Source organism: Strongyloides ratti (assembly GCF_001040885.1).
Source record: "Strongyloides ratti genome assembly S_ratti_ED321, chromosome : 2".
Classification (NCBI taxonomy): domain Eukaryota; kingdom Metazoa; phylum Nematoda; class Chromadorea; order Rhabditida; family Strongyloididae; genus Strongyloides; species Strongyloides ratti.
Genome location: NC_037308.1, coordinates 16,542,256 through 16,556,080, shown reverse-complemented (window position 1 = coordinate 16,556,080; position 13,825 = coordinate 16,542,256). Strand labels below are relative to the sequence as shown.

The window sequence follows — 13,825 nt, the reverse complement described above, 5'->3', positions numbered from 1 at the left end:
TTTTAAAAATAATAACAAAATTTTTGAGTTTTGCTTCTTTTATTTTAATTAATTTAATATATTAGTAATACATCGCTTAACATTTTTTATAAAAAATAAGAAAAAAACTTTAACCGTAAAAATAATTGAATAAACATATAATCATATTATTACAAATGAAATGAAATATTTTATATAAAAAAATTTTTAATAATAGCTTTTGTATTGTATACTGTGAAGTCATTAAAATGGTTATAATATATATATATATATCAAAAATATCTTTGATAATGTTACATTTTTTTTAAAATATATTATTATATCTTTGTTTTTTTATATTAATTATTAACTAATTAACCATATGTTATAAATCATCAAACTAACTATTATTGTAATTTTTTAAATAAGTAAATATTAAAAAATATTATAAATATTAATGTTAATTTTTTAGATAAATTAGAAATTGGCATAAGATTCAATTTAAACAACAAAATTAAATTTTATAGATTGATAATTTGATAAAATATATTTTTTATCATAGCATAATCTGTACAATTAAAGAATATAGTAAATTTATAAATAACAACTACCAAGATTGTTTTAAAATATTGAAATAACTTTGTTGATCATAATTCATATTTAATGTTTTATTTTCTTGTGTTATTATTTTTATATTTGCTCCACCTGATGATTTAGCTTTTTTTAATCTTTCTTGAACAATTTTATTTGGATTATTTTTGGGTATTCTTACACAAACATCACCTTCACAAATTTGAACTGCTTTTTTTTTATTTTTATGTCTTTTAATTAATATAAATATTTCTATAATAAAATATGAAATAAAAAGTAAACAATTATGAAGTGATGTAAAATCATTTTTAAATGATAAAATATTTTCTGATATGAATAGATATAATATATAACAAATATTAATTAATGTAAACGTTATAATTGAAGAAGAAAACCATTTAAAAAGTTTTATATTTTCTTGTATCTATAAATATTTTAATTATTTTATTTTTTTACAAAAATAATTTATAACTCACCTGATATTTTTCACTTAAATTAAGTTCACGACTAGATATTTTAGATTTCATTTTAATATGAATTATTATTAATATAGCAAGTAAAAGTAATATTAAAAATTCAAATATTATATTAAATAGTTGAATTTTATCATAAATTTTTGGTAATACATTTGAAATATTTATTATATTTATTCCATAAATTAAAGGAATAATAAAAAATAATAATGCAGTATATTTATTATTCATCTTTTCATATTTTTGGGTAATAAGTGTTGCTAAAATTCTTTCAATACACATCATCAATAAACATAATCCAGTAACAGAAAATCCAAAAATATTATAAAATGTAGCAAAATAGGCAATAGAACAAAAAAAACAATTATTATTATTAATAAAATATTTATCATCATCATGTAGAAGACTAGAGACATCAACAAAAATTGATGTAAAAATGTTTAAAAAAATTGTTAATAGACATGTAAAACAAATTATTCGAAAATTTAGTTGAAAATTTGATACATAAATTAGATTATAAATTTCATAAAAAATAAAACCAATTAATAGTAAGCATAAAACTATATTTAAAATATTTAAAAATATATTATGAAAATACATTTTATTTTAATTAAAAAAAAACTGAATTGTTATCTGAATAAAATATATGTGTATGCTTTTTTATATATAAAAAATATTATTATATATTAATTAATAACAATTATTTATAAATAAATTTTTATAAAATACGTTTAGAAAAGAAAATGTAAAATAATAAATAGCATTTAGTATAAGTTTTAATGTTCTCAATTGTTTTATATTTTTATATAATAAAATAAATATTTATTGCTTGAAATAAAATAATTAATTACTGGTACTTTTATAAAAGTTATTAATAATAAAATAATGAAAAAATCTATATAAAGTTATTTTTTATAGCATCAAACTTTTTTACTTTTTTAATAAGTAGATAATTTATAGAAAATTGAACAAATAGCATTTTTCATATGTATAATTAATTTGAATTAAATATTAAAAATCAGTTTTTAAAAAAAATTAATAATAATGAGATTATAATTTTTTATTTAAATATTAAAATGATATACAAAAATATGTTTTGACAAAATTTTCAAAATACTTTTATGAAATAAACAATGGTAACTTTTTTATCAAAATATAAAAAAATTTTAACTATAAATATTTAATTCTATTATCAAATAAAAGATTAATTTCTTTCAAATGAGAAAAAAAATATAAGAAGGATAAAGAGAAAAAAACAAAATAATAAAATTAAAAAAATATATTATTAATTTAGTAATTATTAATATTTTTATTGATCATTAAGTTTTTAATTTTTTAATACGGTAGTAAAAAAAAGTTTTACAATATTTTTTTTTCATATTAAATTTTTATATATTTCTAATGATTTATTAGTATTGATTATTTAGAATTTTTAATATGAAATGATAATAACTTTGTTATCTTTTTTTTTGAAATTGATATAATTTTGAACAATTAATTTAACCAAAAAAATGGAATAGATTATAAAAATTATAGAATTGGAAAAATTTTTCAATTGATATATAACAATCATATTGTTTTCATATTTTATATTAATAGAATGCTTAATAACATTAATAGCAATAAATGTTATAATAATTGGAATCAATGTTTTTGATATTTTAATATTTTCATTTAACTAAAAAAAAACACACATTAAATAACTCAAAAATTAAACTTACTTGATACTTTTCTGATAATTGTAATTTATTATCAAATGTCATTTTTCTTAATCTCCTGCTACCCAAATATAAAATAATACATATTATTGTAGTTAAAATTTCAAAAAATAAGCAAATTTTTGAATAATTATGATAAAAAAATGGCCAAATTATACAAATATTTTCAATATTAAAACCATAACAAAAAGGTAACCAAAAAAGAATAGCAGCAATATGTATATTTGCATTATTTTCGTAATTTTTTTTATTAATAGTAGCATAAATTCTTTCACAACAAATAATCCACAAGTTTATCCTACTTATACATAAACCAAAAGTAAAAAAAAATGTGGCACAATTAGTCATAAAAGCAAGAACACCATTTTCAAATTTAGTTGAAATATCAATATTTAAAAAATAAAAAATGTCTATATAAAGATTACCATATACATGAAGTATAATAGAAAAGATAAATGAAAAACATAGTGATTTGAAATAAATGTGATAACATTTTTTGTAAATAAAAAACATTTCAAATGGTATAAGTATATTCAATATAATACATGTTGTTATATTAATAATAACAGCAATATTTTTTATTGATAATAAATTATCAGAAATATATTTAGACATCATTAAAAAATATTTTATATTCAAAATTCTTTATATTTAAACTATTTTTTTTACTCATAAAATAAAACTTTATGATCTTTTTTTATATAAAAAAATAAATTATGTTTTAAAGTAATATTTTAATTATATAAAAAGATATTAAAATTATTCTTAATATTTAATGTGTGTCTAGTATTGACGTAATATTATAGACAATCAAAAAAAAATTGTTAATAATATACTGTAATTAATAATAAAGTACAATTAATCATTAATAATAACTTAATATATTCAAATAAATTCTTTTAAATTATTATATAATCCATTTGGTAATAATTTATTCAGTGACAACTTAAAGAAATAATTTATTTTGTAATGAATATTTTTAAAAATAAAGGTGAAATTAATTTTATTGACTACTATTTATTATTACTTTTTCAACAAATAATTAAAAATTTATTATACTTTAAAATTTTTAATGTCAAAAAATATTTTAAAAAATATTTGACATTGTACTTTTTTTCACTTTTTTTTCAATATAAATTTTATAATAAATTTAAAAAATAAATAATATAAAAAAGAGTATAGAAATTGTTATGAAATTAAATTAAAATATATTACAAAAATAAAAAGTAGAAATTTAATAAAGAATATTTTTGCTTAATATTTTTGCATTTTTAAAAATTGTACAATATAATAATTTATGTTATCTATATATAAAAAAAAAAGTTTAATATTATTTTTTAATTGTATTTATTAAACATTTATTACAAATAAAATTTAAAAACCGTTTTTTTATATTTAAAAAAAAATTTAAACGATTTTTATAATTGAGTACTTTTGGCTATTGATTAATCAAATAAAAAAAAACTTTAAAAATTATTCTAACATATAAACATTTTTAAATTTATCTTTGTTATATCACCTATTGGAAAATTATATTTATAAATAGTAAAAATTATTTACTAAAAAATTAAATATTGCTTAAAATGAAATATTTGACTGCTTTTTTAATATTAATTTTTTTTATTATTACAATAAAATTTTCAAATCAAGTTATAATAACTTATGAATGGCGTTTTTTTATAAAAATATGTAAAATTAGCATATCTGTCAAAGAGTATGCTTATAAACATATTTTTTTGAAAAATATTGAAAAATATCAAAGAGAAAGTATTCAGCGTGATTTATTTTTTGGTAATGGAGCACACCACTCTTTTACAAAAGTAAACTTTTATATTAAAAATAATCTTAATGAAAATACAAAGGTATGTAATATTTAAAAAATTCTAATAATTTTTTTAGAAGAAAATTGTGTTGTTACTTGGTATACCAAGATACACAAAAAAAACATATATATATTTGACAAAGTAAAGTAAAAATATACTAACAAGAATTATTTTACTAGATTATTTTTGAAATTTTTACATATATAATTTTTGTTTAAGTTTAAATTTATATGAAAAAAAATTTAGTTTTAATCAAATATTTTCTACATTATAATATATTTGGGTAAATAAAAAAGTTAACATATAATAAATAACTTATAATATTCTTTACAAAAAAAATTATCACAAACTATAAAATATTGCTATAAATACAATTGTAATTTGTGTATTATAAGTCTTTTTTTCAAATTAATGATTATTAATTGTATTCTTCATAACAATAAAATACTAATTACTTTTTCTACTTAAAATTTATTAAAACTCAATTGACTATAAATAGGATCATCCAAGTTATTTCCGATGTCGAAAAATCCTGATCTTTTCGAACAAAAAAAAATCATACGTTATTGAAAATAACATGGTTATCTATTCCACAGTTCAATGAGACAATTTTATTTTAAGATATTATGGAAAAAAATTATTTTTATTGTTTTGTAAAATTTTAATATTCTATAAATTATATTTTTTATAAATAAATTTTTTTAAAGCAATATAATCACATCAACAAATATATATAATTCACAATTGTTAAATAATGAAGTAAATTTAATCAAATAAAAAATTTTATTTAAATAAAATATTTTCGATTTTTTTTTGCATAGTAAAAAATTTAAAATATTATTAAAATTGATAAACATTAATTTATTTTAAATTTTTAGTTAAAGCAATCTCTTTCTCCCCAATTTTGTCGTTTTTGCATTCTGATTTGTCCTGCCCTAAACCACCTTCCAATTTTATATCCTCTCCAAATAAATCTTCTTGGAACAACAAAAGAATACTTTCTGTAACAAATATTCCATCCTTTTTTACACTTGTGATAAATGTTAATTTTTGCTTCTAAATCAAGATAACAGATAGTTAATAATTTTAACTTACCTATAGCTCCAGACGAGTCTATGCTTCCACTAATTATAAAAACTCCATTATGATTAGAATATGTTTGATTTAAATATTTATCTACATGATCACAAACTTTATAAGCCTTTACCTTAATTTCTTCCATAGCAAATCCATCACATGTCAATCTCCCAACAACACCAAATACCTGGTGAATTTTTTTTCTTGATTCAACAGAAATAAAGATGGTAACATATAATAACAAAAAAAATAATAGCGAAATTTTAGAAACCATGAAAAAATAAACTAAAAATATTTTAAAAAAATGAAATTAAAAAAACCTTAATAAACGTTTTTTAAAAGTTTTTTTTATTATTTATTTTCAAATATATTGCTTAAAAGTGCAATTTTTTTTTTTATAATACAAACAAGTAAAATTATTAAAAAAAAAATGATTTTTATGCTAATCAACAAAAAAAAACTGTTATGTTAAAAAAATATGACTAGAAAATTGTTGCAAACACTACAAATTATTAATCTTATTTACAATGTAAAAATATATATTCTTGAATACTTTTGGTAATAAATAATATTGACAAATCTCAAGTTGTTATATTTATTATTTTATATTTAATAAGCATTGTAAAAAAGTTAATAAAAATAAATATTTCACTTTAAAATATTGTTAAATAAACTGTAAGAAAAGTTTATGTAAAAAAATTTATTTTCAAGTATATATGTTATATCACATAGTAGTTTTTATAAAGCCATAAAGCATATTTAAAAAAAAAGAGTATAAATTAACAAAGCAATAATCAATAATTAAATATATTAACATAAGAAAATATTTTTTTTGTTTTAGATAAATTTTTAATATATATTCCTAATTTATGAACTAACTTTAAATTTTAAAATTTTTTTTTATTTAATATTTATAAAATGAATAAATTATATGATAATTGAATGCTATATTTCATCACAATCAAATTCTGACAAATCATTTGATTTTTTTAAAAAATCTTGAAACCGAACCTTAAAAAAAAGAATTTTCAAATTAAATAAAAATATAATACCTGTATTCTTGAGAAGTATGGTGAGATATCAATTTCTTTGAATTGTTTTGGGAAAAAAGTTCTATTGAAAATTCTTTCTCCCCAACAATAAATAGCACCAATATCAAAACTTTCTAACATTTTGTTAACAAAAAAATGTGGCTGATATTCTAATTCATTTATATATTCTATACCAATAATACATATTGAATGTCGTTTATAACGTGAAGGACAATCATCTAAATTTTTTCCGTAATTCCATACAGTAAATCTTGTAAAAGATTTCATTGCACCCTGAGAGTGAATACAATGTGTCGGTAATGTTCCTGGAATTTTTAAATATTCATAATTAGAAAATAATGTTGACCAAAATAATTCATCATTGGCATATTTATGAAAATTATCAAAATTGTTTTGATATGTTACGATATTAAGAGCATTAAGTATATAATCAATTGCTTTACGAGATACAGTTACTTCACTATAACCTTTTCCTAAAGTAATTGTAGTTTTCAAGGTATTCATACTAATAGATGAAGTATTTTTAAAAATTTTTAAACCTTTGAATGACCAATCTAATTTTTCATTTAATAAACTTTTTCTTCCTTTTGCAGTTTTAAAATCTGATGTATCTTTGAAAATCTTTAAAATTTTAACTAATTCAGCATTTGTTTTTAATGGAAAATCATGATTCTAAAAAAAATAATTTTTTTTTTAGAAAATATTTTAAAACTTACTTGTAATAAAAAAATATATTTCCATTTAAAAGTTTTAATTTTTTTGATACATTCTATGTGACTAGTACCATAATGTAATCCACCACTAGAAATTTTATATTCAATATCAGATACAAAAACATTTTTAAAACAACTTGTTAATAAATAAATTTTAGATTTAAATTTTATTGGTTGTTTCTTATCAATAGCATAACAATAAATATTTTGAGGTTGGTATATTAAAGATAAAATTAATTCAAGAAATTCATAATCTTTGTACACAAGGAAACTATAAGCTAATGGAAAATTTTCTTCCTCTTTTGATAATGGTACAGGGGTAAAATATCTTCTTTTTTTTATCAATTCACATGTTAAAGGTTGTGTATCATTTTCAGTTGTCTTAGAAATTCTTGTATTGTCATCAAAATAATATGTTTTATCAAAAAATTTATAGCAAGTTATATTTTTTGTTAATGGATGATGATTGTAAAATGGTTGATTTATTAATTTATAATTAAAAAAATTATTAATTTGTTTAGTATATTCATTGATAAATAATATATGGTTATAAAACCATTCAATAATTATAAAAATTGTAAATAGATTTAATATTTTCTTTAACTTTACTCTTTGTATAGCTATTTTTGGTTTAAAAGATAAAAAATAGCCCATTTTTTTAAGTATTTTTTAAACTTTTTTTTCTAAAAATTATATTATTACAACAAAATACTTTTCCTTAATAAAATAAATGTTTGATATGTAATAATATAGTTATTTTAAATGAAATAAGTTTAAAACAAATATTCATTAAGAATGGAAAAAAAATTTTTAAATAATTATTATATTAAAATATACAAAAAATATTTAATAATTTTTCAAAAAAAGAGTGGAAGATTTCAAAAAATAATTTTCGAAATTTAAAATATTTTTTTAAAAAAGTATTACAAGTTTGTTTATATTTATTTTATGTTATGTAAATATATAGATCATTTAAATAAATTGCTTTCGTGAAATGTCATATTAAAATATAAATTATCAAAATGCGATTTAATATTAGTAAATATAAATTTGTAATTTTTACATTTCTTTTATAGTAAATTCATTTTTTTAAGTAATTTTATTAAATTCTTAATAAATAATTTGCAATAATATTTTCAAAAAATTTATACAAAAAGGTATTTTTTATAAAGAAAAAAAAGTATTAATAATTTTAGTCTTTATATGTTTATGGTTATACATAGAGTGAAAAGCATAAAATTCAAAAAAGTTTTGTTTGGAAAAAAAATCTTGATTGTGATCATTTTTTGTGTGACCAAAAAAAGTGTATTTAATTAATAACAAATATTTCATATTAACAATTTAAGATTTATAAACATGTTGTATATACATAAAGCTTTAAAATCTACATTTATTAATTAATTATTCATTTCAAAATGTATTTTTTTTTAACTTATTTCTTTTTATCTTCTATTTTTAAACAATCAAAAGAAATTATTACAAAAAAATGTCCAAATAATTTAGAATTTTTTCAATGCGGTACAAATTGTCCACATAAATGTGAGGATGGGCTATATCCAAGACCTTGTAATAGAGCCTGTGCAATAAATGTATGCCAATGTCCAGGAGAACTTGTTTTACATAATGATAAATGTATTCCATTATCAGAGTGTCCTAATATATGTGATAAAAATTCTACTCTTACAGCTTGTGGTTCAGCATGCCCTGAAAAATGTTCTGATAAAGAAAACGAAACAAAAATTTGTACTGATCAATGTATTGTTAATGTTTGTGAATGTAAACCAGGTTACGTCTTAGACGATAGAGATAAATGCATTAAAAGAGAAGATTGCCCACAACAAAAAACTACAACAACAAGAAAACCAACAACAACAACAAAAAAACCAAAATGTGGAAAAAATATGTACTTCTCAGATTGTCCTACTCCAAGAGAAAAGAACTGTCTTTCATCTTCTAAAACTAATAAATGTGGTAAACCAAGATGTATATGTAAAAAATCACATACTAAAATTGGATCTAAATGTATTACAAAAAGTTTATGTAAAAAGATATTAGAATTAATATCACAGGAATAAATTTTCTAAGAAAATGTCGTTTATTTTCTTAAATAAATATGAAAACATTGATAAATGTAAATATAACTTTCTAAAAATTAGTTTTATAATTAAATAATTAGTAATTGTTATTATACATTAATCAATGTTTATAAATAAAAGATAACTATATCATATAAAAATTTGTTTTTTAAAATTTGATCAGTAATAATATGATTTGAACACATAAAATTTTGTATCTTTTGGACAATTTTCATTTATTATTGTTAGTGTTAACTTTACAATTAATTGTTCGATAGAAAAATACCATTATTTTTTCATTTAAAAGTTTTTTTAATCAAAAAATAAGATAAATAAAAATTTTACAGTTTTTAAAACTAAAAATTTTACAATCTATATATGAAAATTTTTTTTAATTTTTACTAATTCAACATTCGTTTTTATTGAAAAGCTATAATTATAGGTAATTTTTTTTGAAAAACATTTATTCTTTTTAAAATATTAAATTTTTTTAATACTTTCTAAATGATAGTACGATAATGTAATTCACCACTTGAAATTTTATAATTAAAAGTTATATGTTGTTTTTTTAATAGCATAACAATAAATATTTAGATATTGATAAATTAAAGAATAAATTAATTCAAAATAAAAACATAATATTTGTACACAAGAAAAGTATAAGTTGACACAAAAATTTTTCCCTTTTTTCGATATCGGCACAGAAGTAAAATATTTTCTTTTTTTTATCAAATCACATGTTAGAGGTTGTGTATCACTTTCAGTTGTTTTAGAAATTATTGTATTGTTGTCAAAATAATTTGTTTTCTCAAAAGTTTTATAACAGGATATATATTTTAATAATGAACAATTATTATAAAAACATTAATTTTTAAATTAATAGTTAAAAAATAATTATAAAATTTAATATATTTTTAACTTTACTCTTGGTTTAGCTATTTTTGATTCAAAAGATAAAAAAACCCATTTTTTAAGTTTATATTTAATTATGTTGTAACTAAAAGCTATATTTTTATAACAAATTACTTTTACGCAAAAAGATGTTTAAAGTAAAATAATTTAATTATTATAAATACAGAAATAACATTTTAAGAAATGTTTATTTAGATAAAAATTAAAAAACATAAGACAATTTTTTTATTTATAAATAGATAATGTTTTAAATAAGAATTAAAAAAACTAATTTTTGAAAATTTAAATAATGTAAAAAAAGGTTAAAATCGGTTTTGTTAAGTTTATTTCTTTATTATGTAAATATATAGAGCATTTAAATAAATGGCTTTTGTGTAATGTTATATTAAAACAAAAATTATCAAAACGTGATTTAATTATGATAAATATAAATTGTAACTTATACATTTTACAAAATAAATCCAATTTTTTTTTAAGAATTTATTAAATTCAAAAAAAATATTTCTATAATAATATCTTTACAAATTTTGTACTTGAAGTTATTTTTTTATAAAAAAATAAAAAAATTTAATTTTTATGTGTATGGATATATAATAAACGAAAAGCAGAAAGTTCAAAAAGTCTTGCGTAGAAAAAAATATTTTGATTGCGATGATATTTCGCGTGATCAAAAAAAGTGTATTTAAAAAAAATTTAATATTTACAATTGAAAAAACATTAACAGTTAGTTTATATATAAAGCTCTGAAAACTACATTCATGAATTGAAAATTCATTTTTAAATGTATATTTTTTTATTATATTTCTTTTTATCTTTTATTTTAAAAGAATCACAAGAACGAATATCAAAAAAGTGTCCAAATAATTTAAAATTTTTTGAATGTGGCACAAATTGTCCACGCAAATGTGAGGATGGTACACGACGAAAGCGCTGTAATAGAGCCTGTGCAATAAATGTATGCCAATGTACAGGAGGCCTTGTTTTACATAATAATAAATGTATTCCATTATCAGAGTGTCCTAATATATGTGATAAAAATTCTACTTTTACAACTTGTGGTTCAGCATGTCCTGAAAGATGTTCTGATAAAGAAAACGAAACAAAAATTTGTACTGATCAATGTATTAGTGATGTTTGTGAATGTAAGCCAGGTTACGTCTTAGACGATAGAGAAAAATGCATTAAAAGAAAAGATTGTCCACAACAAAAAACTACTACAACAACAAGAAAACCAACAACAACAACAGTGAAAAAACCAAAATGTGGAAAAAATATGTACTTCTCAGATTGTCCTACTCCAAAAGAAAAGAATTGTCTTTCATCTTCTAAAACTAATAAATGTGGTAAACCAAGATGTATATGTAAAAAGTCACATACTAAAATTGGATCTAAATGTATTACAAAAAGTTTATGTAAAAAGATATTAGAATTAATATCACAGGAATAAATTTCCTAAGAAAAAAGACTTTTTTTTTATCGATAAATATGAAAACATTCATAAATGTGAAAATAACTTTCTATAAATTAGTTTTATAATTAAATACTTAGTAATTGTTAATATACATTACTCAATGTTTATAAAAAAAATGATAACTTTATAATATTAGAATTTGTTGTTTATTAACTTCGCAAGTAATAATATATTAAGAACATAGAAAACTTTTTTTGATATATTTTTAATTTTTATTGTAAATATTAAATGTATCATTTTTTGTTTAGTTAAAATATCTTCTTTTGTCTAAATTTGAAAGTTATTTTAACTTAAACAATTAAGATATATATATTAGGCAGTCTTTAAAAATCAAAAAATCTAAATTTAAATAAAACAGATTTTAAAATTTTAATATTACAGCATTTATTTTTATGAAAAAACATGCTTATAAAAATATTTATTTTAGAAAATATTTTAAAACTTACTTGCAATAAAAAAAAATATTTCCTTTTTAAAGTACTAAATTTTTAGACACATTCTGTTTGACTAGAACCATAATGTATTCTATCATTAGAATTTAAATTTACAATATCAGATACAAAAACATTTTTAAAACAACTTGTTAAAAAATAAATTTTATATTTAAATAATAAATGGTTGTTTTTTTCAATAACTAAACAATATATAATTTGAGGTTGGTATATTAAAGATAAAATTAATTCAAGAAATTCATAATTTTTGTACACAAGAAAACTATAAGCTAATGGAAAGTTTTTTTTTTATCAATTATCATGTTCAAGGTTGTGTAACAATCTCAGTTGTCATAGAAATTATTATATTGTCGTCAAAATAATATGTTAATTTCAAAAAATATAGAATAAATTACATTTTTTTAAATAGATAATAATAGATACTGATTGAAAAAAAATTGATTTATAAACTTATGTTTAAAAAAATTATTATTTGATATAATATACTTTTTAACTCTATTCTTGGTTTAGCTATTTTTGATTCAAAAGATAAAAAAAAACTTTTTATATATCAGTTAAAATTTATTTTACTAAAAATTGTATTATAACAACAAAATCCATTTTCTTGATATAAAAAATATTTGACATTTTAATTTTTATGTTCACATGGATATATAATTAACGAAGAGTAAAAAGTTTAAAAAAATGTTGTATAATGATGATTCTTTGTGTGATCAAAAAAAGTGTATTTAATTAAAAAAAAAATTTAATATTTACAATTTAAGGTTTGTGAGCAATTTGTATATATATAAAGCTTTAAAATCTACATTTATTAAAAAAATTCATTCCAAAATGTATTTTTTTTTAACATATTTCTTTTTATCTTTTATTTTAAAAGAATCAAAAGAATTTTTTACAAAAACATGTCCAAATAATTTAAAATTCCTCGAATGCGGTACAAATTGTCCACGTAAATGTGAGCATGGTACACGTCCAATACCTTGCGATAAGTCTTGTGCACTAAATGTATGCCAATGTACAGGAGGCCTTGTTTTACATAATAATAAATGTATTCCATTATCAGAGTGTCCTAATATATGTGATAAAAATTCTACTCTTACAACTTGTGGTTCAGCATGTCCTGAAAGATGTTCTGACAAAGAAAACGAAATAAAAATTTGTACTAAACAATGTATTGTTAATGTTTGTGAATGTAAACCAGGTTACGTCTTAGATGATAATAACAAATGCATTAAAAGAGAAGATTGTCCACAACAAAAAACTACTACAACAACAAGAAAACCAACAACAACAACAAAGAAACCAAAATGTGGAAAAAATATGTACTTCTCAGATTGTCCTACTCCCAGAGAAAATGATTGTCTTTCATCTTCTAAAACTAATAAATGTGGTAAACCAAGATGTATATGTAAAAAGTCACATACTAAAATTGGATCTAAATGTATTACAAAAAGTTTATGTAAAAAGATATTGGAATTGATATCACAAGAATGAATTTTCTAAGAAAATG

At 18.3% G+C, this 13,825-nt stretch overlaps 6 protein-coding genes across 6 annotated transcripts; 3 read left to right on the top strand and 3 right to left on the bottom strand.

Moving 5' to 3' along the window:
- Nucleotides 1-565: 565 nt before the first annotated feature.
- SRAE_2000523100 (7TM GPCR, serpentine receptor class e (Sre) family-containing protein) lies at nucleotides 566-1,076 on the bottom strand (the record flags this gene model as incomplete). The annotated part of the gene is made up of 2 exons (XM_024644221.1): nucleotides 566-973; nucleotides 1,026-1,076. The coding sequence occupies 2 exons, from the start codon at nucleotides 1,074-1,076 to the stop codon at nucleotides 566-568; spliced, it is 459 nt and encodes a 152-aa protein (XP_024509803.1).
- A 4,361-nt stretch (nucleotides 1,077-5,437) lies between these two features.
- On the bottom strand, nucleotides 5,438-5,914 carry SRAE_2000523000 (Transthyretin-like family-containing protein; the record flags this gene model as incomplete). Its single annotated transcript, XM_024644220.1, has 2 exons — nucleotides 5,438-5,619; nucleotides 5,659-5,914. 2 exons carry the CDS (start codon nucleotides 5,912-5,914, stop codon nucleotides 5,438-5,440), a joined length of 438 nt encoding a protein of 145 aa, XP_024509802.1.
- Nucleotides 5,915-6,585: 671 nt separating this feature from the next.
- On the bottom strand, nucleotides 6,586-8,059 carry SRAE_2000522900 (Glycosyl transferase, family 14-containing protein; the record flags this gene model as incomplete). The annotated part of the gene is made up of 3 exons (XM_024644219.1): nucleotides 6,586-6,651; nucleotides 6,693-7,364; nucleotides 7,409-8,059. 3 exons carry the CDS (start codon nucleotides 8,057-8,059, stop codon nucleotides 6,586-6,588), a joined length of 1,389 nt encoding a protein of 462 aa, XP_024509801.1.
- Nucleotides 8,060-8,820: 761 nt separating this feature from the next.
- Nucleotides 8,821-9,480, top strand: SRAE_2000522800 (Trypsin Inhibitor-like, cysteine rich domain-containing protein; the record flags this gene model as incomplete). The annotated part of the gene is made up of 1 exon (XM_024644217.1): nucleotides 8,821-9,480. The coding sequence occupies one exon, from the start codon at nucleotides 8,821-8,823 to the stop codon at nucleotides 9,478-9,480; it is 660 nt and encodes a 219-aa protein (XP_024509800.1).
- A 1,693-nt stretch (nucleotides 9,481-11,173) lies between these two features.
- On the top strand, nucleotides 11,174-11,839 carry SRAE_2000522700 (Trypsin Inhibitor-like, cysteine rich domain-containing protein; the record flags this gene model as incomplete). The annotated part of the gene is made up of 1 exon (XM_024644216.1): nucleotides 11,174-11,839. One exon carries the CDS (start codon nucleotides 11,174-11,176, stop codon nucleotides 11,837-11,839), a length of 666 nt encoding a protein of 221 aa, XP_024509799.1.
- A 1,307-nt stretch (nucleotides 11,840-13,146) lies between these two features.
- SRAE_2000522600 (Trypsin Inhibitor-like, cysteine rich domain-containing protein) lies at nucleotides 13,147-13,809 on the top strand (the record flags this gene model as incomplete). Its single annotated transcript, XM_024644215.1, has 1 exon — nucleotides 13,147-13,809. One exon carries the CDS (start codon nucleotides 13,147-13,149, stop codon nucleotides 13,807-13,809), a length of 663 nt encoding a protein of 220 aa, XP_024509798.1.
- Nucleotides 13,810-13,825: the final 16 nt, after the last annotated feature.